The sequence below is a fragment of the Syngnathus typhle genome, linkage group LG13 (genome assembly GCF_033458585.1).
Source record: "Syngnathus typhle isolate RoL2023-S1 ecotype Sweden linkage group LG13, RoL_Styp_1.0, whole genome shotgun sequence".
Taxonomy (NCBI): Eukaryota; Metazoa; Chordata; class Actinopteri; order Syngnathiformes; family Syngnathidae; genus Syngnathus; species Syngnathus typhle.
In genome coordinates this window covers 8,754,299-8,778,176 of record NC_083750.1, presented here as the reverse complement: position 1 = coordinate 8,778,176, position 23,878 = coordinate 8,754,299, and the positions used below count along the sequence as shown (strand labels likewise).

Here is a 23,878-nt window from a genome sequence, read left to right as displayed (position 1 = left end):
AGTCCTGGGAGAATATTGTGAAATTAAGAAAAACTAATTTTTTAATGAATGTCAGACAAAAAAATGTTTTTTTAATGAAAATAACGTAAAATAAATATGGAAGAATATGCAAAAATATTGAATACGTTTACACGGGGAGACAATATAAATATCGATAAATTGTGACAATATTTACGGGGCTAAATATAGCAATTAAGATAACTTTTTTGTGTCCTTCATTCTGTCATCACGGGTTCCAATACCGTAATGCTGGCCACAAACGCGCAGCGCAAATCCTATCGTGTTTTGCGCCCTTCGCGTTCACTCTACGGTAAACGCTATTGTGGACCCGCAGTGTCCACGGACACGATCAGGTGATCCTTGATCGAGCTACTCGCGAACCCACCGGAGGAAAGGAAACGCACACACACATTGACAAGGGGGCCTCGAAGGCACAATGTCATGTAGCGAATGTCGGCGCCCACCCGGTGCTCCTCATTTCCGTCTCGATTCCGGAGCGACAGCTTAGCGACGGACGGACGTACCGACGGACTTAACGGCCGTGTGTGCGTGCGCGCGCGCGTGAGTGTGACGATGGCTCGTTAGGGCCGCTGGCGCAGATTCTTCCTTTATGAGCGATCCCCTTTGGCACATAGCTCGTTCAGCATGGGACTGTGCTACAGTCTGCGGCCGCGGCTCTTCGGCGACCTGAGCGGCTCCATCTCCAACGCCGCCTCGGACTCGGAGCCGCATCCGGACGCGACGGCCGCCTCCTCCGCCGCTGCCGTTTCCGCGCCGACCCGCGCCCAGGGTGCTCGCCCAGCGGAGGACGGCGGTGGCGGAGGTAGATGCGAGCCCGGTCGGGGGCACGGCTCAGCGGGGGACGGAGTGCTTATCCAGAACGGAGGAGGCGGTGGCAAAGGGACGTCGTCGACCACGCCGCCGCCGGCGGCGACGGCCGCGGCCAAAGAGCGGGGAGGACGTCGCCTGCAGCTGCCGCACAAAAGCAACAGTAGCGGCAATAAGCAGAAAAACTGGGACAAGCTCCTCCTGGAGGAAAAGGAGGCCGAAAAGGAGGCGAGGAAAGTCAGCAAGAGCATCGACCGGGCCCTCAAAGAGCTCAAGAGGGAATACAAGCAGACGCACCGGCTACTGCTTCTCGGTAAGACCCCACCGCCCCCTTGCACCTACACCTCCGCTTGTGACAGCGGGCAGGCAACGTGGCATGTAGCCGGGTGATGCCATTGGGTTGGAGGGGAGGCCTTATGCCACACATCGGCATACAGACGCTTGACCTCCAATTTACCGTATTTAGAAATTACGCACTCGCCATACAAGCAGACTGACACTGTAGTTAAAGAATTGTACAATAGGCCACTCTAACATTTCAAACTACAGCAATATTGTGCTGACGACCCAGTTTAGTCTGATATTAGTCATGCAAAGTGACCATACCGTTCCAAAACTTGTATCCTTATGAACCAGTTGTCTTAATTCATACGGATTTTCAGAAAACAAAGGAGGAAGGAAATGGCATTTTCAGCAAGCACATCACACTTTTTTTAAATTGGTTTTGTAAGAGTGAAAATGAGTAAATTAGCAATGCACCACTGCAAAACAGTGTATCCTGATCAACCCTAAAGAAAACAAGAAAACAAATATAAATCGACTTACAAAAAATAATAACTAATATTGTTTTTTACTCTGTAACCAAGATTTGAAGTGTCTATTTGGCTGAAATAAAGAAACAAGGTTCCTCTGCCCCCTACTGGAGCGGATGTGAAATTACACATTATTCAACTGGTTTAAAATAAAGTATTTATCGTTGAGTCCGCAAATATGTTAGTCTTATAAAGTCTGAATCTTATTTGTCATAAGTTTCACGTGACTTTTTTATTTCTCAGTGTTCTGACTTTATTGTTGTCCCATTACGTGTTTTTTCGTAAAATGTTTACAAAATGTTTTAACCAGAGATGCAAGTAAACTTTTTTAGATATTTAGATTTTATGATCTGATTCCGAATCTCTTCTGGTTTCTAATTTTGTCTCTATTTAATATTGTAATATTTATGAATTAAGGTTTAGGTTCAGCAACAAGTGGAATTCTATTTGGAATCATTCTAGTTAAATTATAATTCAAAGTAATCCATATTGTACAAGCTTTTAGGTCAAACCTAAAAACCAAAATCAAAATATCTCCATAACCTCCTGTAGTAGAAAAAAAAAGTAAAGACATACTTGAAATCAGCACCCAAAATATATTTACTAACTTACTTACTAACTTACTACAGCCATCTCTGATTAGAATTTGCTGCTGATGATTGCTATTAGTCACACTCATACTCTTGACTGACTATATGCGTCATCTCCACATACATGGGTATCACGAGTATGCGTTGCATTGGTTTCACATCTAACCTTTGTACTCTATTTACATTGCTTTTGTGTGAAATAGAATTCAAAATTTTAATTGCTGTAAATGTGCTCTGAAAAAAAAACACAATTACCACACGTAACCCAAACAATATAGGAATATAAAAAAAAATCTAAAGTCAAAGTCAAAGTCTGCTTCGGGAGAATAGTCTTTTTTTTTTTTCAAGGAAAAAAATCTGTCTTTTCTAGGTCATGATTTTCAGAGAATAAAATCTTATTGTTTAAAAGTTAGTCATAATATTATAATATAATAATTTGAGTTAAGCATCATAATTCACCTCAGGGGGCGGCCATTTTGCCACTCGCTGTCCACTGAAAATGACATCACACTTTCTCAAGTCACAACCAATCATGGCTCACCAGTTTTCTCAAGCTAAGCTGTGATTGGTTGTGACCTGAGACCTGATGAATGATAATAAACAGGCCTGATGTATTTACGGAGAAGAATAGTAAGAATTTCTACAGAAACAATCAGGTCCTGACTCATCCGTGAAAAAACGTAAATTGCAAAATTATGACTTTCAAAATGTTGCCATCTAATTGTGTTAATTGTCTTGAAACTTTTCTTCACAATAGCAATGACACATTTGTGAAATTGCATAATTCCTTTAGTGGTTGTGTCCTTTTGTGTTAACCAATGCAGAGATGATGGGAACAGGAAGTGGCTTTTATATCTCAGACAGGAAGCTACTTTATTGTAGGCTGGGCTGGTACGGCACCTTTGATCATGAATGGTTTTCTCCCTGTTAGCGTTTAGCATTACCGTTGTTGACGTGAATGGAACTATGCGCAATGTAATACAAACCCGTGTGAATCGCAAAATTGATTCGGATTTAAAAGATGCGAGGGCATCCCATGGGATCAAATCACTTGAAAATATATCGAGATGTCTCGAATCGCCTTTTATTGGTGAGATGCGCACACCGATTGTGAACCCTTCTGTTACTTTGTTTTATTAGGAATAGCGGTACTAATGTTGAAGGGTCATTTTGACCCGAGACAGTTTAATGATCCATCCAGTCTGTATCTGAACCGTTTTATGTGTGTTAAAACCTTTTTAATGTACTTTGGACGAACAGGACTTTGAATTACACATGTTGCTAAATGAACACAAGACACCTATTCTTGATTTTACTTGCCACATGAACCGTCTTGCCATTTTCTAGTTTTTTAAAATTCATTATAAGCATGCAGAAACATACAGTGCTAAACGCCACTATTTTCCAACACAAGTTTTTATTTTTTTATTTCTTGCGACTCTTATCAGGCAATTATCAAAATTTATGGTGTGATCTCCTCAGGTTGATTGCCATTTGAACTCTCACCAACTCCGTCCGGCCTTCTGTCATGTTCCAAAAACATCCATGTTTTAATCACTAAATTGTGTTAATGGTTATTAATTTATCCATTTTCTCAACCGCTGTGAATAATTTTGTCTTTATGAGCCTTGCGCTTACTGGCAATCATTCCAGGGTCGAAATGAGCTGGGAGAGGCTCGACCATACTTTTTTTGGACCCGCCTCAAAGCATGAAGGTTAAAATGAACAATCCCGAAAGGACACTGGACTGTGTGACTACTGTCTTTATCTTTATGGCTTTATTGTGTATTTGCACTGGAGCGTGTGCTGTAAACTCATGCAACTAATCAGCCTCGTTCTTTTTTTTTTTTTTTTTTTTTACAATCCAGTCTATCAAATGTACAGACAGCGGTCGTAGACACAAGAAGCAGCTCTCTCACCGAGCAATATTGAGAAATTGCATAACTTCACATGATGTCATCGACAAGACGTTCTTGTCAAATGAAAAATGTGGCAAATTAAAAACTAGTCGAATCAGTCTGATGAATATTGCGTTTGGGGAATAAGAAATGAGCAGAATTATACAAAGAGGCTGACATTTTTTTGTGGCCTCCCCCCCCCCCCCCCCCCCCCCCCCCATTTGATGTCCAAGTGTTTACAGGCTGACTGTGTAAACGTCACGGCTCACCTGTATTCTCGGTTTGGTCACGTAACACTCAATGCAAGCCCGAGGGCACTGACGTCAATTTCAGTTGACAGCAGGGGGCGGTGCTGTGTAAAATGTCAGCCTCCTCCTGAAATTAGATGGATTGTTCTGCTAAATCAATCTATAATAAATATTTGATTAAAAAAAAAAAAACACTTTTAGATTTCACTAATTATTTAAAAACATGCAGAAGTATTGGAAAGGAGTACAAAATAATAAACTACAATACCAAGAAAAATATCTCGATGCATTAGATAAAAAGCATAGCAGTACATGACCAATTTTTTTTTTTAAATGGGCAAAAATCACCAAATATCAAAAACACAAAAAGTATTAAAAGACCATACATAATTATTAGATCAAATACAAAAATACTAGAAAGAAACATAAGATTTTTTTGGGTGGGGGGAATAATTTAGGAATGTCTTGATAAAGCTTTTTCACTCATTAGACAAAAATTAAAAATGTCCCGATACAACTTTTTTTGTTTCCCATATGTCGATATGTTGATATTGATCCGATGTATCAGCAGGAATGATAAATGCTTTTCTTTTTTGGTATGAAAGGCTAGAAGAGACTTGACCAAGTGATACTGTTCAAACACCCCTCCTAAAAATATACAAATATTACATTTATATACGCAATTTCAGTAAATTTCAGTGACTACTTGTCACCCTTTAAATAATCATTTTGCGCAATGCTGAGTTATAGTCTCGCGAGATTCGCGAACATCACACGTGATGATGGTTGCAACTCTAAAATGTGTGCACTACCAGATCTTACCACTCGAGAGTAGTGTGGGACAGCTTCGCCTGGTAACGACTGTTTGGGAGCGCGCACGCGCGTGTGTGCGCATGCGTGTGTATCCATTTGAACTTTATCACCCATATTAAATTAAATGTTAACATTGTGACTGCACTGCACAACTAGCAGCTAATATGCACAATGATAAATAAGAATATTTGTTGGTTATACAAGGCAAGCATTTTTGCAGGAGAGGAACAAAAACCCAAGAGCTTCAATAAAATTCTGCCATTGTAAACAGAATCACTCAAACAGACCACCCAAAAGAAAAGAAAAACACAAAGGAAGCGTAACACATAAATATAAGACACCGTCAAAATGACAATGATTGATAAAGTTCTGATTTTACCTAAATCGAACGTGAATATTTTGTATCAGCTGGGAAAAATGGCTCCTCAATCTAGGCATAAGCTTTTTTGTCTGAAGCTTAAGAGACGTAGAATGTGGGTAACTATATTATAATTACATTTTATGCATATGACACTTAAAATATACTTATTCACGTTTTTATTAATGTTGATGAAAAAATTACAATCACAACGGCAATTTTCAAAGAATTTTCTTTTTTTAAATTTTATTTTATGATTTATGGTCTATTATTAGGTACTACAACAATTTCTTACAGTAGACACTCACGGCCGCCATGTTTGTAGTTTTTAATCGCTGCGGAGGGAGGGCGTCGCGTTCTGGAGAAAATGACAAGAGATGTTCATGAACTGCTCCGATTGTCGGTTTTATTGTTGTTTTTTTCGCCCGTGTATATTTCGTTTCACTGGGAGGCGTTAATGAATCACCACGACGGTACTTTTTGAGGGCAGCGGGAGGATGGTAAATCCCGGCGCGAGAGCTCGTTGCTAGCAGGTCACAGCCGCTGTGCTGTAGACCCATCCCCTCTTGTCAGTCAGCAGTTCTAGGCGTCCAGGTTTCCACCCCTCCGCTGACTGGTGTGACAGCAAGCACAGCGAGGGACTAAATCGGGGAATGGCTTCCGTCGCTTCAGACACACAGGTTTTGGAAGTGCCGTGCCGTGCCGCTGCGGGCTAGTTAATGTAATGCTTTAGCGCGCGCGGTCGTTTTCCACCACGGGCCACGGCTACTTCCTGGTGCCACAGCGAGAGGCAGTGCTGAGTTGAGGAGACACAAATCTTGAGAGATAGAGGAGGGGGTGAGAGAGAGAGAGCGAGAGAGAGAGAGAGAAAAGAGAGAGGGGCCGGAGATAGCAACGTTTGGCTACATTCACGGACATTACAAAGGCCTCCCTCTCTCTTTTATTTATTTTTAGTTTTTTTTTTCAGCCACATCTTTCCCCCGGTTTCTCCGCTGCTCAGTCAACTACCAGGCGGATTGGATGACGCTCGGCTGCGGCTAATAGCGGAATCATAACGGGGGACGGATTCCTCCCTTCCCGAGAAGCCTCTCGAGAGATTGGTTTCTTTTCTTTTTTTTTTCCTCCTTTTTTTTTTTAAATTATTTATTATTATTAAGAAAACCATTCGATCATTCCGTCACCATTTCAAAAGAACATCCCGGGCGTTGTATTTTGTTTTTGTCGGCGAAGGAAGGGCTTTTTTTCGGGGGCGACGGAAGATGGGTTGTTTGGGCAACAGCAAGACTGAAGACCAACGCATCGACGAGAAGGCTCAGCGAGAGGCGAATAAAAAGATCGAGAAACAGTTGCAGAAGGAGCGACAAGCGTACAAAGCCACACACAGGCTCTTATTACTCGGTAAGACTCGTCTGGGATGATGAAATGTGAGCTAGTAAACCACCGCTACCCCCATTTTGCTCCTCGTTTATTAGCCAACACGTCTATGACAGCAGCGCCTTGCTAGCATGTCATAGGAGGGTGGGGGGTGAATTGACGCAAGGCTACGTCCCAAAATGTCTATCCCCCCCCCCACCCTTAATGTGTATTTATGTGTTCGTTTAAAGGTGCTGGGGAGTCCGGAAAGAGCACCATAGTGAAACAGATGAAGATTCTCCACGTCAACGGCTTCAATGCAGAGTAAGTGTTCAATAGCTAAACATGGATGGATGGATGGATTGATGGATGGGTGGACAGATGGATGGATGTGGCTCATTTTCGTGACCCATCATCACCCACCAGCCCGAGGAGGCCACACCATGCGAAGCGCCAACCCAGCGGTTCTTCCTTCCCCAGGCACTGCAGCGCCTGTTGGGCAGTTACATCCCATCTATCCTCTGTTCTCTCTCTCTCATTCTCTCGTATTCTCTCTCTCTCTCTCTCTGCATTTCTCTTGCCTCTCGCACCACGCATGGCGCCATGCATATGCGAGGATCTGCACGACCATGTCACGCACATGTCAAATTCACTGCTTCCTATGCCACGGGTTAGGGGGGGGGGGGGGGGGGGGGGGTGACGAGTTGCTATCGATGCTTACCTATCGATGATTTGTTTTTGCTGCGAGGCCCTAACGCCCGCCGCCATCATCGATCAGGCCAGCACTCGGTTTGCAATTGCAAAACAGCAATCGTATCTCGAAACAATACAAGTTTGTTTGTCCCGGGCAATTGAAACGGTTGCCATTTCAGCCACAATTGATGTCTTAAACCGTTTGAAATATAGTGCAGGTCACATTGGATGCCATATTTTGACAGTAAGCTATTTCTGTTCAATTCATTGTCTAGTTGGTTTTTCTAGATAGAGGACGTGAATAGTTAAGCTCATTTTTTGCTAGTTGTTTTTTTAATATCATATTACTGATACCGCTAACCTTAAAACTGTGCAATTGCTGTTTGTCCTTAAATGACATAAATAATGATTTAAGATCATATTTATGTAATTTTGCTTTTTTTTAATTTATTTTTTTAGTAGTTGGTATCTGATATAATTTTACTCATACCGCCAACCTGAAAATAATGTGCAAGAGACATCACTTGATGCCTTCCCACGTGCTTTTGTCATAAACAATTATTTCAAATATTTTTTTGTAGTTCCATTGTTTTGTCATCTATTACAGCGGCAAAAGCGCTATATCAAAAAAATATGTATTGCAGATAACTTGAAAAATAGCAATCTGACATTTTTAGGAGCAGATTTAAGGTGGTCATTTTTAAAGCTACTTAAATTGGATTCGTTAGATACTTTCAAGATAAAGATACGTATCTTTTCAAAGATACTTTAATTTGGTTTTGGGATAGTCTGCCTGGTAGATGAGTTGAGTGTACGCTTCATTTTTCCACTGTGAGTGGAGCTGCCGACCAGCCTTTGAATCCAAACTGGTGCTCTCCTGGCATTTGAGGGTGGCTTCTAGGAACCAGGAAGTAGCCTGCTAACTCACACTTGCAGATGTCCGCAGAGGTTTGGCACTCTGCTGAGCGATCCTCAGTGTCACATCCGTCATGGGGCGGATGCCAGGTATCAACAAAATGAAAATGGAGCAAACGCTCCTCCAGTTGCCATCATTTGTCCACCTTGACAACGTACCTGGCTCATCTGGCTCCCTTAACCAGTTCACTCTCTTTGTCTTTCCATGTAGGGAAAAGAAACAGAAAATCCAGGACATCCGGAAAAACGTCAAGGATGCCATAGTGGTGAGTTGGCCCACAGTGTTTTTTTTTAGTCTTGAGCTAGAGCAGAATTTCAGATTGTAAGCAATTCTTCAAAATTGCAGTCATGTGCTTGCTTCTAGCTATTTCTTACCGAAGTGTGCAAATGTGGAGTAAGGATTTTGGACTGGGCTACGTCTTTGGATTGTACCGCAAAGTCGTATCAGTAAAGATGTTTGAACGAGTTGGTAAAACCAAGTGCTAAAAGCTGCCAACCGCGAGTAATTGGACCTACTCTGGACCGAGAAAGGCAAAATGAGGTCTTGATGGAATTATTTAGTAAACCAAACTGTGATCAAAACAGAATGTTTTATAACGGTATTTTCCAGATAGCATTATCAAAATTGAATAGCTTGAATTTCTTGACCTCTTAATGCGTTTTAGATCAGATAAATTTGAAGGTGTTTCCAAACTTTTGACTGGTACAAATCCCCGTGATCAAACATGGTTTTATAACCGTCGGAGAAGAAACATCAGTACCACTGCAAATACAAAAACTGCCATTTTGAACAATAGTGTATCACAACAGCTAATTCCTCTTTCTATGCTGATTGTGGGGCTTTTTTGTTTTGCTCTCTCCCAATCTCTGTACAGACGATAGTGTCGGCGATGAGCACTTTAATACCCCCTGTCCCGCTAGCCAACCCAGAGGACCAATTCAGGATCGAATACATCAAGAGCATAGCACCTCTCTCTGACTTTGACTACTCACAGGTAGGATGCTCCTCGCTTTTCACTTTCACCGTTGTGTGAGCAAGGTCACTTATGTGGAAGCCCCCTGACCCCTAACCCAGCCCCTCTTTTTGATGCTGGAGATGAGCTTGAGAAAAAGACCGCTGGGGGGTTCGAACGTTTCCCTCTTGTTGTCGCTGAATGGTGGGCTAAAGAAACTCTTCTACATACACTTAAGATATTTGATGGAATTCTCGATTTGCAACACTTTTGCTGTTCTCCGCCGCTCACTGCAAACAGCATTCGCTTTTAGTTGTACCCACATTTTGCCTAACAGATTGTTTCCCTCCACCGTATCAATTCTACTTCAAGCGATGCAGCAAAGTACGAGTAGACCTGTCACAATAAATTTCCTTTCAGGAACTATCAGGGTATACGATAGCGTTGTTCTTTTATGCCGTTGATATGGTAGGAGATCATAAGAATTTGAACAACATTCTTTAGAACAGCAACTCGCTTTATTTCGGAGAATAATGAACATTGGCATTGAATTGGAGCGCAATAAAGAAAATGCCTCAGACAAAAATGATAAATAGAATACAGTCGGGCTCTGTTGTGAGAAAATTCAACATGTATGACACGAATTGACAAGATGTCCGTGTAACTTCATGAATGAAATGAATTGCAGCACACATCCTGTAAACTTAAAAGGAAAATGAATTTTTTTAAACGATGTCAATTTGCCGTCGACTCGGCTGGCCAGCTTTCAAGTCGTGAAAATCCCTATATAATTGATACCCATTGAAATGCATTTGGTGAGTTTATGCATCATATGTTTTTGAAATTAATCATCTGATTCATCTGTATATGACCTTATGATTTAAAGTATTATATCATGAATATACGGACGGACGGGGCTGTGGCCAGTCAGGTAGTTCATTAGTTTGTTTGGAGGTAAAGATTGCAAGGGAATTTATTTTTGTCGATGGAGTCCCTGTCGTGTCAAAGGAACAGTCCACCCAGCCTCCAGAATAACCAGTCCGTTTGTAGCGTCGTCCTCCGTGAACCAGGAAGTAGCCTCCTCGCAAATAAACAGGTGGATCTTACAGTTGCTATAGTTAGTTTCATTTTATGGACTCCCACTTCCAAAATATTATTAACCCATCTCACCAGTATGTTTGTATGTTTCTCCTTCACGCTGGCTTACCCGCATTTTGCGACAGAAAGCCAAACACCAGCAGCAGAATGTAAAGGCGGCTACCACCATGTTGCCGCTGGCCGCACTCTCAACCTTTGCCTCGTCAGACCATAAAACTTTCCCCCGCGAGCAATTTCCTTTGTTTCACGAGGTCGGCTGCAAACTTGAGCGGTCTTCCTTTGACCACTTGAGCACAGTACTAAATATTTTTTTTTTTCTTTCTAGACAAGGTCTATGTCTTTATTGCCTGAAGTACACGTGAAAAGAAAAAAAAGAGTGACAGTGGACAATGTTTTTATTGTACGTATTAATAATAATCCACATTTAAATCGTCTGAATGACTTCATGACAAGCAAAATGTAAATTTTTTTGGGGGGGGAAATAACCAGAATGTTTACTTTTCTGCACTCTCCAATACAAATGCAACCAAACACTAGCGCCACTGCTACGCTAGCCTCGCTACTACCCTGACGTGTTTCCATTTACTGACAGTGGCGCATCTCGGAAAGCCTTTCGGCCATTAGACTCGACGTCAATATTCAGCGAAGGCCCACTCGGGGCTGTGCAGCGAGTCCCAAAAAAAAACAAAAAAAAAACGGGTTCGCGTTTGTCTTGTGTTTGTGTGCCCCACAGCTAGAGTTACAGTGTCGTGTGGCAGGTGAGCTTCAACTTCACACAAACCACGCCCACTGCTCTACTTTGTGTGTGGGTGCACTTACTCATAGCGCCAGTAGTGCTCATTTTTACACCGCACGTGTCAAGTGACACAATTCCAACGTGGCCCATTTTGATACGCATTAGGGCAGTGTAAGCGAAATAAAATCAGAAGAATTCGATTTTCCTCCAATCCACTTTTAATGCAGGCAACTTGCGCGTGACAGTGTCTCGATGACAAACCCATTTTTATGAGTTGTTCTTAATTCTTTATGTAACAATGTACAAAAAGTTCTCAGGAAGATCACAGTGCCACGAAAGGAAAGCAACCATAAATGTGAAGGACTTTAAGCAGACTCAATTCAGTTTCAATTTGAGCAAAGCATTTTTCCACTTTGAACAGGAAATTGGAAACTTCGCTTCTCTGATACGAATCATATTTCTCTATAGGTATGCAAGCATGTACCTTTAATAGCACAAATGAATCAAGAGAAATGAAGATGCTTTTTGCAAAATTCCGGGATGTTAGTCATTCAAACAGCAAATAGCGATAAAGCTGGCAGTTTTTATAAACTTTGTTTGGATAAACCAAATGTTGACAACTTTTGGAAAGGAGTGTTTGGATAAAAAAAAAAAAATACTACACTCTTAAGATTCTCTTGTCACTGATTGAAATCACTCGATTTGAGTAGTTCTCTTTCATGGAAATGCAGAAAATGCAACGATGACTGGGGGGGCGGAGCTACTATCAATCTCCCCCCCCCCCATCACTGGCTCAGTCAACCGTATCACCTGCAGTAAAGGCAGCTTCAACACCAAGCTGCAGCTTTGCCAATCATTTCACCTATTTGTGTATTTCATACAAGCCATTGATCCTGAAAGGGGGATCCTTCCATCTGTGGTCCCTTCTCAAGGTTTCTCATTTTCCCCCTGCTAGGGGTTTTTAAGTTTTTCCTTGCCCTTTTGGGAGCTTAAGATCAGGGGATGCCTTGAGAATAATTGTCAATTTCTGTCTATGTGAAGCCCTTTGAGACTGCTTGTGATTTAGGGCTATACAAATAAACTTGACTTGACTTGACCATTGAAGAGTCCATAAGTCCAAAAGGAAATGGGTGGCTGGATTTTTGGCCTTGTTTTGCTCAGCCTGACTTGCAGTTTGATTGGAGCAAACCGTTTCCTCCATCACAATCTGTCGCCAAGGCTTAATGCTCATCTCAGGACAGGGTTAAAAAAAAAAAAAAGTTGAAGCAAATTCCCTCCTGGTCTTTTATCAGTTGCTCTGTAGGGCACTGTAGCACACACTGCATTTATTCAAAGGCCCAGTGTCACACGCCTCTGTGGAAACGAGCCCTGAGGAGCACATGCAGCCTCCAACTGCCAACCCTCTTCCACCGTCAGCGCCCTTGCTTCTTCCCCCCTGTACCCCGGCCGGCACAAGCGCTTCATTGGGCGGCCCGTCCTTGGACTTTGAGCCCCTCCTTCCTTGTGAGATTTGGCAAGAAGCGCCCGACGGAGAATGTAATCAGTAAATCTTATTCAGAGCAGCTGAAAAGAAAGTAAACACGGTGCCGTTGCCTTTGTGCGGCTGAACGGTGTGACCGTGCTGGTTTAAAAAAAAAAAAAGACTAGCAAGTTGGTCCTGTTCATGAGTGACTGCCCCCACCAAGCGAAGCTACCACGCTAGCAATGACGATCACATAGCTGCTGCAGATTCCAGCAGTGAGATAATTCGATTATTTTTTTGGTTTGTTTTAAAGTGCCACTTTGACCTTTTACATCCATCCAGTTTCATTCCACCGTTTATCTTCATTGGGGTCACGGTGGAGCTGATGACTTTGGGCGAGAGGTCACCAGCCATTATTTGCATGACAAACCAGCACGATTCACATTCACACCTAAGGACAGGTAGAGTCTTTAATTACCCCAACATGCATGTTTTGAAAATGTGGGCAGAAGCAGAGGAAATCCAAGTAAGCGCGGGGAAGACATGCATAGTCCACACAAGAAGACCCAAATGTTGACCCTGAATCTAGAAGTGTGAGGCAAACCACCTGTGCCACTTTCACACCGCATTTCCGGTAAAGTTCTGCATCAGAAGTGTCATGGTGGATCATAGGAGGGAGTCTGGGCAATTTTTTGTTTCCCGCATAATGGTAGCTGAAAAAAAAAAACGGTTTACAACTGACCTGTGAATATTTTCTGGGCACGTTATTTCCAAGCTGCCTGCCATGTGCAGAAATGCCCTCTGCCTCCACCTACTGGACTGGAGGGGAATAGCAATAGATGATCTTTTCGAACCAGACTTTTTGTTCATTGCCTCTGCTTTCTGAAAGGACTGTACTGAACAGTTATTGGTTGTCTTCCCCGCTGAACTCAATCACCGGATCTGCCGAGAGGATGTCTCCCAGACCATGTGATCATTTATCAGCCTCCGGTTGGGAGCTACTTTGAGCCTCTTCTGCACAGTGCGAGCGCAGAGCCAGCAAGAAGCGCACATGGTCATGTGGTGGTTTTGGGCGATGGGGAGAGGGAGGAGCCCGCAGCAGTGCGAAGGAGGACAACCAGCGACGCGCTCGTCCAATCGCAAAAGCAAACACACAAGCAGAGAGTCCTGGGAAATGTCTCAAAGTCATTGATAAGAGGCGAGCGCCTTTCATAATGCTCCTCGTTGCAGGATGCTGACTGAAAGACGACAACGTTGTTTACTGCATCATCTCAACGATAGGAAGGATCTCCATGTTTGGGCCTTTAGTTTTTTAGAAAGGAGACGCTTTTGGGGTTTTAGTCGACAGTCCGACAGAATTCGCCTTTTCTTATATTTGGATTTTTAGAAATTTCAGAAATAAATTAGATGAAATCAACACCTGCTTACTTTTTTAATCTCTTATATTCAATATTTTGACTTTCATTCACTTATGCGTATGTGTAGATACAAACTTGTGTGTCTTTTGCCCAGTGAGTCTACACACTTCACTATTTATCCAGAGGTAGGCCTAAAGATATAATTATGAATTTGTTAAAGCCTTTATCTCACCGAGGTGCGAACAATTGCCGCTATTTGCAACGGTAGTGAATTTGGCGTTTCCGTCAGGGTTCGTTCAAGGTCGTTTGCCAAAAGATTGCCCGTTCTAAAACTGTTGGTGAACGTTTATGACCTTGAACGAACCTTGATATCAAACCGTGTTTTGCTACTTTCGCCGGCCACTGCAAATGTTTGCCCCTTGGTGCCTGCTTAGTTAAAAATCACAATGATCCATTCGGCTTGAAACAAAAAGTATTGCTCTACGATTTCTTTGTTCCGCCAAATCTGCCACCTCCGTAATGGAGGATTTTACACTACGATATTTAGAATGCGTCTCAAATGATGACGACACAGCTCAGGGAGATTCTGATGTTCATATTCTAGCAGGATTTTCTTTTCCCATTGATATTGTCACGGAAGACGCCATCTATTTCCCCCGTCATGCCTCACTGACCGTGTCTTCCCTTTCCTCCCCGCCTCAGGAGTTCTTCGACCACGCAAAGAAGCTGTGGGACGATGAAGGGGTAAAGGCGTGCTTCGAGAGGTCCAACGAGTACCAGCTGATCGACTGCGCACAATAGTGAGTGTGACACTTGTTTCTATGTAGGTTATGCAATTTGCAATGTGCTTTTTTTTCGGGGGGGGGGGGGGGGTGTAGAGATTGTCGTCTGTCTACGTGGGTGGCGAAAAAGCCCGCGCCGTTTTCGTATCACGTATGAATATGACAGACGCGTGTTTGTTCTCGGTGAGCCAAGACAAGTGGCGGTCGAGCGTTTGTCCTTTGGAAAATGCGGTGTGTGTGTGTGTGTGTGAGACATTTGCAAAGTCTGAGATGGCCTACATCATTTAAAGACCCCCCCCCCCCCCTTAACCCATTTACTGTAAATACACTCACCTCACAAGTTGCACCTGCAGAAACTAATGCACTGGAATATGTTGGTTTTAAAGTGTCAATAACAATTGAGTAAATGTATTGTTCTTTGCCATTTTTTCTTTCATATGAAATATGAAAATGCCATCTTGCAGTCAGCCAGTTTGTCATATACAAAGCACAGTAAAAAAAAAAAGAAAAAAAAAGGAGAGAACAAATAACTCAAAATACAGCTCAGATGATCAAAAAGCTACGGGAATTCACAGGGAGCAGCCCTGTTATCACATGTCAGAGGCAACAAGCCTAAGGTTCCAGAAGTATCTTGTACAAGAGATAAAGAGTATCCAGGTCCAAGATAGTTCAAGTGTGATTGCTAGATTCTGTGAAACTGGTCTACTTTGTAATGTAAAATATTCCAAAGGAATCAACTCCATTATTACCTTAAGCTAATCATAAACAGAAGGGCTTTTATCAAACTGCAACTATTTAAATAATTACCTAATCGTTTAGACTAGCGCCATTGTTTAACTTCAAATTGTCCCTCGAGTAATTTCAGCTTGTCATCATTTTCTGATTTCTGTAATCCTTCACAAAAGCAGCCAGGACTGATTATTTTATTTTTTTGTCAAAGTTCAGTCAGTCATCGTGACAGTTCTAACATTTAGGCCATCTTACAGAGTGACCCTGCGGTGACCTATTTAGGACAAACTCCAAGTTGCGACTACATGCCTGATAATGACAAAGCCATTCAATGTCTGTACAGTCCCAGTAAGTCATTTTAACATGTACAATTTACAGTCCACAAGTGGGGCAGTGGCCCACAAATTCCGCCTGATGGAGAAAAGGCTCGCTGGATGTGGAAATTGACACTTTGTAAATGGGCTCGAGTGGAACAATGTTCGTTCTCTACTCAGTTAGCAGCGATGAGAAAACGTCGGTTTGAAGCTTCAAATGCTCGCTTTGACTTTGTCGTGGTCGATGACTTGTACAGCGTATGTTCAAATCCATTGAACAAATATCTACGATGAATTGCTCCATCCCAACGGGGACAAAGGCATATATGGGTCACAATGGGTCTTGTGGAGCCCAGCACCTGTTGTACAACTCCTGACGCTGTTTGGAAATCCTGATAAGTGCGGCGGTGTGTGGCAAGATGTTTGGGAGACTGTGCAAAAGAAGTTTTCTTATTGTCGTCTGGATTGACTTGTAGGTGAGTGAGCATGAAGATATGCACCGAGCAATTGTTTCCCCTCCCCATCCCAAAGGTTGGCTGCCTTGACTTTATCTGGTAGAGTTCAGTCAAAGGCACACATAATCAGTGACTTAGGTTTAGTGGATTTACAATCCAGGTCCAAGTGTCCAATGTGGCTTTAATTCAATAAAACAACCAGAATGATTGTGAGCAACTAAATTAAACAGATTTAGTTAGTGGTCTTGGTCCCGCCATTGATTTAAATGAATGAAAATCCAGCCTAAGTTCCGGCAAGCTTTTCTTCGTCTTCATCCTCCGTCTTCCCAAACACATCGGACTCCTCGAACATAAATTTGACTGTGCGGGTCAAGTCCTACGCCTGAGAGCAGAAAGGAGAAAAGGGGGGGGGGCGGTCAGGTGACACTCACATGGCCTCTCCAAGCTCCGCCTTACAGAACACGCTTCCTCTTTTTCTGTGCTCTTTGCCTGGCTATGTGCTCACAGGCCATAATCAATGTAACCTTACTGGGAAAAATTTGAAAATCCGACGGGGTAGTACTAAATACAATTTCGGATGATGCTTTCTTTTCACGGTAAAAGGCATTTTTAAAGTGGGAGCTACGTGACCAATAAGTTGGAACCCCCCCCCCATCCATTATCTGTACCGCTTGAAAAGGTGCTCGACAAATAAGTGACTTATTTTGAAACTATAGGAAAAGAATGGCTCGGCAATCCTCGACATAAGGTGTTAGTTTGTGACTTTGACCCTCCTAGCTTAGCTTTACTATAGGCATGCAGCTCAGAGGCGACGTGTCGTCTACCTAGTCATGTCTGCGGTAATGATGTACAATAAATCCCTCTTCATCCATAAATCTCTATCACTCTCTATAAATCGCTACGTATCTCTCTATCTCAGTTCCCCCCCCCGCCCTCCGTATCTTTCTCTGATTTCTTTCTCTCTTGCTCTCTCACCGCTTTTCTAAAAGCCCCCATTTTCATTAGATGTCACATAACTTCATCTTTGTTCAGTCTGTATATGTATCTAAAAAGATAAGATTTGATCTTAAAAGGGGCAGGAATGAGATTTGACTTTGGATGTTTACAATCACAACTGCGATTAACAGGCAAGGCCGACAAACGACCGCAACACTGTTGCTAAATGCTTGTCCAAACTGTGTTTTTCTGAAAACCTAATTATCGCAGCAAAACAAACCCTACAATTCTCAGAATTCCCACATGGAATTTTTCTTTTATTTTATTTTCCCCCGGACAGGAAATAAACCCGAGCCAAAGAGCGCGTTCCCCATCGACGCTTTTGGAATCAATCGATCCGTCCTGCGCGCTGAGCATTTATATGTTTTACCAGCACAGATATCTGTCTGCCAGTTGATTGATCACGGGCTATTTTTAGACATTGCAAAACTGGTTCCATTGCAGAGAGCTTCGGATTCATCAAAGTGTTTGGGACATTGTGATCGAAATGAATATTACCAGTGGAATAACACAATGGAGTTCCGGACTTATTTGATGAAGTAGTCATTGATGAGGAACCGTAAACGGAACATCTTAAACTTGAAATTAGAGATGGCAAACTGTACATCCTAGTCCTGGTGGAATCCTCCTTAGCTTTTTAGGGGACTCCTAAAACGACAAGTTTGTTTCTAAAAAAAAAAATCCTGTATTAAAAAAAAAAAAAAAGTTTGATACAGATCGCAAAAAAAAAAAAAATCCAATCTGGGTCGCATTTGCCTGTCATGCCGATTTGTGTTTTACTCGTTTTATTATTTCTATTAAGTTTGATTTAAAAGTTTTTATAGTGATGATTGGAGAATCCAGGAGAGGCAGACGTATCTGCAGCAGTGTCACAGCAAGTGGGGCCGTGTTCTGGTTGTCTTGGGCCAGGCTGTGGCTGGTTCTCTTCGTGCTGGTCACGGGACCCCGCCACCAGCCCCTGGGTGTGTGTGTGTGGGGGGGGGGGGCACTGACAGTCATCTGGGGCAGTAAAATGCTAAGAATGGCCACCATTGTCAGCCAGGCACCGGCCCCTTGAGGGCCCAGCGAAACAGAGCTTTGCAAACAGTCGCTTTGCTCAATAAGGAGCCTCTTCTCTTCACGGAAGAGCCCGGGAGAGTGATGTATTTATATATGCCCCCCCCCCCCCCACACACACACACATACAGGATAATTCAAGTTGCTTTTTACAAGATTTTTTGGATGGTGACTTTGCTTGTAGCAGGGGTTGGCATTTTTGATTGTCAAAATGGAAAGGAAATTCCTGTAAAATAATGAATATGTTCAAATACCCCGGATTTCCCCCCCCCCCCTTCTTTTTCATGGAAAACACACATGGCATCTTTTTTAATCAACGTTTTAGGAACACGTGCAAGGGTGACACCCCCCCCCCCCCCCCTCCACCACCACCCATGCACTGGCTTTCGATGGGCGTCAAACTGTTGAGAGCACAAACTGTGGTCCCAGCTTCTTCTCCAAAACTCTCAATTAAAATACAAAAAAAGACATAGAAATAAAATTTCCCCACGGCAAAAATCTATTTTGATCTCAAAACTGTCAATTGCAGCAGAAATGTTTTGATTTGTTGCACTTTAGCGCCTGCACCGGACATGCGGCACTTAGTCTCATTCTGCAAAAGCTCCGCCTCTTCTGCCCTCCCATTGGCTCACAGCCTCTTCACTCAGTTAGTAGATCGAAAGATAATGAGTCATAAATGTGCCGATGTCACACATCCTAAAAAGTAAATTGTTCTTGAAAGCTCTCTAATAATCACGATTATTTCCAAATGTCCTTTGCTGGAATCAGATGACACTGTCGTCAGCTGACTGATGTTGTATCAAAGGCGCATTATTTGTGTGTGTGTTAAGAGCAACTCGACAACGTGATCTGCTTGAAGCTCCCATCTTCACAAACCACTGTCCTCAAGGTTGTTACCACTCCCTGTGGGACCCCCAATGCCCCCCACTCATTTTGATTCGAGACTAAAGATTTGGAAGAAATTACATAATACAGACGAGTTAGCTAACCAAACATTGGGAAATAATACATATTATTTTACGTGTTGTTTATTTGAATCAATTGTTACTTGTGAATATTGTTACATCTTTGAAAAAAATTAACAACACAGAAAGCTTAAGAATATTTTAAAAAACAAACAAAAAAAAACATGATCCGTTCAAATTCAACTTGCACTAACATTGAAACAGTTCCCCGTGTCATGTCTCCCACCACACGTTTTGGTTGCGTCTCTTCTCAAGTGTCGAAGGCCTAAAGCCGCCCCGGGTAGCACCATGCAACATGTCACAAGATTTGCTGCTGTGTGTATCTCATGGGTTGTCATGGCGATGCACCCGCCTTGACTTGCTTTGTCACTTTTACGTGACTGGTTATTCATCCCATGCTAGTTTTGGTCCTCATCATTGTACACAGGGAGTATCAGAGAGAGAAAAAATAACTGAGGGGGGGTAATCAGAAATAACAGACAATCCTCCCATAAATACTAGAACAGAAATATGAATATTAGCAAAATATACTATGTTAGATAACCACCACACATGCATACAAAAGATTAGAAATAAAACTGCTAGCCTAATTTCATAAAACAACAATATAAAAATACAACATTGTAAAAAAAAATAATAATAATACAAAAGAACTGGCTAAATATTACCAAAACATGCAAAATCATTAGACCCCCCCCATACAAAAAGATTAGAAAATAAATATACAAACATTAGGAAGAAAATGAAGGAATATTAGACATCATCCACACATTCAAAAATGGTCAAATAATGACCCAAAATTGCCATTAAAAATATAAATGAAATACACAAATAGAAACGAGCCCCAAAAAAAATGTAAAGAATGTTGACTTTCTCACTTTTCCTGTGACATAAACATGACCTCTTTCATCCCTTGCCACTTTCATCCATCTCATCTTGTACACAAACTGTAGTGGCAGTGGGGGAAACGTTTACATTAAAGGCAACGGGAGAGGCGCTATAAATAGAGCTTTATTTTTGGGTTAAAATGTGTTTCCATTTTAAAGGACAGAGAGGCGGGAGGGAGGGAGGGAGGGAGGCATGTGAATGGCGGGTATTGGTGGTCTGTGCGCACACACACACACATACAAGACACAGTGCTGATGACCGGGAATGTTACGGCACAGACCGCTGGAGGACATCAGCAGTGGTGCTGCTCAAAGAGATTGTGGAATGGTCGTCCATCGAACACCCCCCCCCCCCCCCCCTCCCCTTTAGAGCTTATGTAAACTAGCAGTGGAGCCAGGGCAAGCGAAGGCTATTTTTAGCAGCAGCAGCAGCACTGCAGAGCAGAAACTGGCAGCGGGGTCACGTGTGCGCAGCCGAATCAAAGGGAGTATCCCGGCAATGCGCTGTAAACAAAGGGAAGGTCAGTAGCAGAAGGTGAGACGCAAAACGCTTCTGTGTGAATTTGATGTGTGAGTATATCCCCCTCATCTGCTCACCCCGCCCCCACCCTACCTGCTCTACTCTACGATCGTCAACACATTGCAAGAGCAGAAAGATCATCATACAGGTGTTGCAAAATATGGCCTCCCCCCCCCCCCTTTTTTTTTTTAATAGAGAACTGATCATCAAAGAATGGCTAGTATATGATGGACGAATATGACGAAATGATTAGTCAAGTCAAAATGTCCTGACATCCTATTCAATTTGAGTCCAATTACTTTGTCATGGTTTTTGTTTTTTTGTTCCTAGAGATAGCCACCAAACTGGTCTGCGGGGCTAACCGTCCAGGGTGAGGAGTTTGGGGGTAATCGGAATTAGGACCGTTTACTGAATCGATTAGACTAACTGTACTAAAATGTCAAACGGTCGACTTTAACCGTGCCCATTGAAATGTTGTGCTAGCTGTCAGCATCATCCAGCCGGCGGCCACACCCTGCCGGGTTAAGAAGAAAAAAAAAAAAGAAGTTCCCACTTTCCGCTTAGCCTCCCTGAGTCAACTCAACTTTAACCTCCAGAGGAATGTGGTCCAAGGAGGTCACAACGGGCTATTTATGGAAAGCTTTTATATCTTTTCAGTCTCTGGGGTTGTTTGCATAGACGGCTTGAGCAAAGCATGCGGGAGGGTGGGGACTACTAACCTATGTGAACACTTAAGTTTTAGTTATATATTAACACACGTCATGTTGGATTGCACCGAAGTTTCCTGCTTTCTGTGTGGTGGCGATAAGTTGAATGTCACCAGCAGTATATCAGGTTAGACAGGTTTAAAGTCCCATTGTAGGTAGCTTTTTAAAAAAAAATAATAATAATAATGATGGAGATATTTGCAGTTTTTCAATGCCTGTTTGAAGGTGCACATTTTGAAAGTCATCCATTTGAAATTCAGAATGTTGGAATTTCTTGCACTTTAGCAATCCAATGAGAGGTCAAATTCAAAGACAAGTCGATCAACAGTTGCAAAAATGTCTGCCGTGTAGGAGATTCAACGACAGATTACACTATGATCAAATAAAATGTTAGTGCGTTGCAAACCCAACTGGCAATCTGTCGAATTTCTGGCGAGTCAGATGGTTCACACGGTGATCGCAAGAATTTATGCCACCTCAATTGTTAGCATTAGCGTTTTGGGGCATTTAGCATTGTCCGTTAGACTAGTTTCGTCGGTCGACAGTTTGAAAGGCACGCTGCTGACACCTACGGCGACTTAAGTGGAACAACATCGAAAAAGTGCAGGCGGTCAAGTCGACTCCGCTGCGCACGTTTGCTTTGATTCGGCATCCAGTTAAGCTGCGCTCCATCCGGTTAAGTTGTCGCGGTGTCACTTGCATTATTCCACCGACGTTATCCCTTTAATCACTTCCTCATCAAATCACCGAGTCTGCTCCACCTGATCTGACGGGATTAGCGGCAAGCTACTTTTAATCATTTGCGTTCTACCGTAATGAAATGAAATGTTTGGACGATTGTAAGCGTTTAGGAGCTAATCCCTTATTTGTACGATGCATATTTTTTTTTCATCAGCACGGCTACTTGTGACAGCGGGCGCTACTGTGGCTCGGCCTGTCTCAAGGGACCCATGTTAACTGCTCCTTGACAGGCAATATCCTTATCAATTATCCCCCTCGCTTCAGCTCTCAACTTGTATAACCCCTCGCGTGTCGGATTCATCCCGGGTGACACGCCACGCCACGCCACGCCGGCTGTCCCAGTCAGTTGGCACAGGGGTGCTGCGATCACCTCAACTTTAAAGAAGAGAAAGACCACGTGCGTTAAATATATTATCGAGCCGTCGTCCAAGCATCGAAAAATTAGTCAGGAATATTGTCAAATTCCAAAGCTAAAATCTCTTTCATCTCAAATCGAGCTAACAAAAACTAATGAGGATAAACGGTGCACAAAATGGATGGATTTTCGTTATACCACGAATTACCATGATTTAATTTACATGGCATATTAAATCTGTTGAGCCATCAACATTTTTTGCTGTACTAAAGAACCAAAAGCAACGTAAGGGTTGATTGTCACCAAACAGTACATAGCTCTCTCAGTTGCCGATTTAACATGATGGGTCCTGCTCAGTTCCGACGTGCGAACGGCAGGATGCAATCGAAGCGGCCTGGCGAGCTAGAGGGAGATGAGTGGTATGGACCGACTGGGGTTGCCATGGGAACCCAGCTGCTGAAAGCAGGCAGGCTCGGTGTGCTGCTGCTGCTGCTGCTTCTGCTGCCGCTGCCGTGGCCGCGTGAGCGTAACTCTGCCTCCCGCTGGCCGCCAGGTGTAACAGCAAGCGAGGGTATTCACTCGTAAAAGAAATCAAAACAGGAGACATACGATATGTATGAAGCTTTGCTGCATCATAAATTCAACGACTGTTTGTTCACAAATCAGATTACTTTCTGCTCTGGCAGAAATTCAACTGACAAGTTGTGCAACGATCAGATTAAATATCAGGTCACACGGCAATCAGTTAAATTTTGGTTGTGCGGCAATTTCGGCCCTTGAGTCATCCGGTGGTGAAATGAATTTTCAATCGATGGATCATGTGACAATTGGATACGTGTTTGGCATGACCAGCTCGCGTGTTGTTAGCGTTGGTTTTAGCTTAGCATTCAAATCCATAGCCAGCCGCTCTTAGTCATTGCTTGTTATTGACTCTTAATTTGTTGCAGTTTTTTTTTTTAGTTTTAATCTACACAAGTCTCTATTTTTAGAGGTCCATTGAGCAGTGACATGCTACTAGCTTGTATTAGCTCTCAGCATGTCCGCAAGGAAGGCCGAAACACGGCGGCCTTGACATAGAACAGCCACTTTTTGTTTACACCAGATTTGGTTTGACTTTCTAGAGTGTCTCCGTTCTGCTGCTCCTATATTTAGGACGGGTCCACAGAGCCGCAGATGGATTGGTCTCATTCTGCGATCCATCATATCCGTACGCCGTTTTTGTTCCTGTTTGGATGGACGGGCCCTGAGATTTTTCC

The 23,878-nt window shown here is 42.8% G+C and overlaps 1 protein-coding gene across 3 annotated transcripts in view; it reads left to right on the top strand.

The window, feature by feature from the left end:
* Positions 1 to 330: 330 nt before the first annotated feature.
* gnal (guanine nucleotide binding protein (G protein), alpha activating activity polypeptide, olfactory type) overlaps positions 331 to 23,878 on the top strand; it is a 30,086-nt gene continuing 6,538 nt past the window's right edge. Inside the window, exons 1-5 of one of the 3 annotated variants that reach the window (XM_061295309.1) lie at positions 331 to 1,141; positions 7,152 to 7,224; positions 8,720 to 8,774; positions 9,384 to 9,503; positions 14,818 to 14,915. In XM_061295309.1, coding sequence (XP_061151293.1) covers positions 646 to 1,141; positions 7,152 to 7,224; positions 8,720 to 8,774; positions 9,384 to 9,503; positions 14,818 to 14,915 — 842 coding nt within the window. In that variant the 5' untranslated portion in view covers positions 331 to 645. Of the gene's footprint in view, positions 1,142 to 5,862; positions 6,946 to 7,151; positions 7,225 to 8,719; positions 8,775 to 9,383; positions 9,504 to 14,817; positions 14,916 to 23,878 lie in introns of those variants that run through there. The other 2 variants (XM_061295310.1, XM_061295311.1) reach the window with 2 other exon arrangements.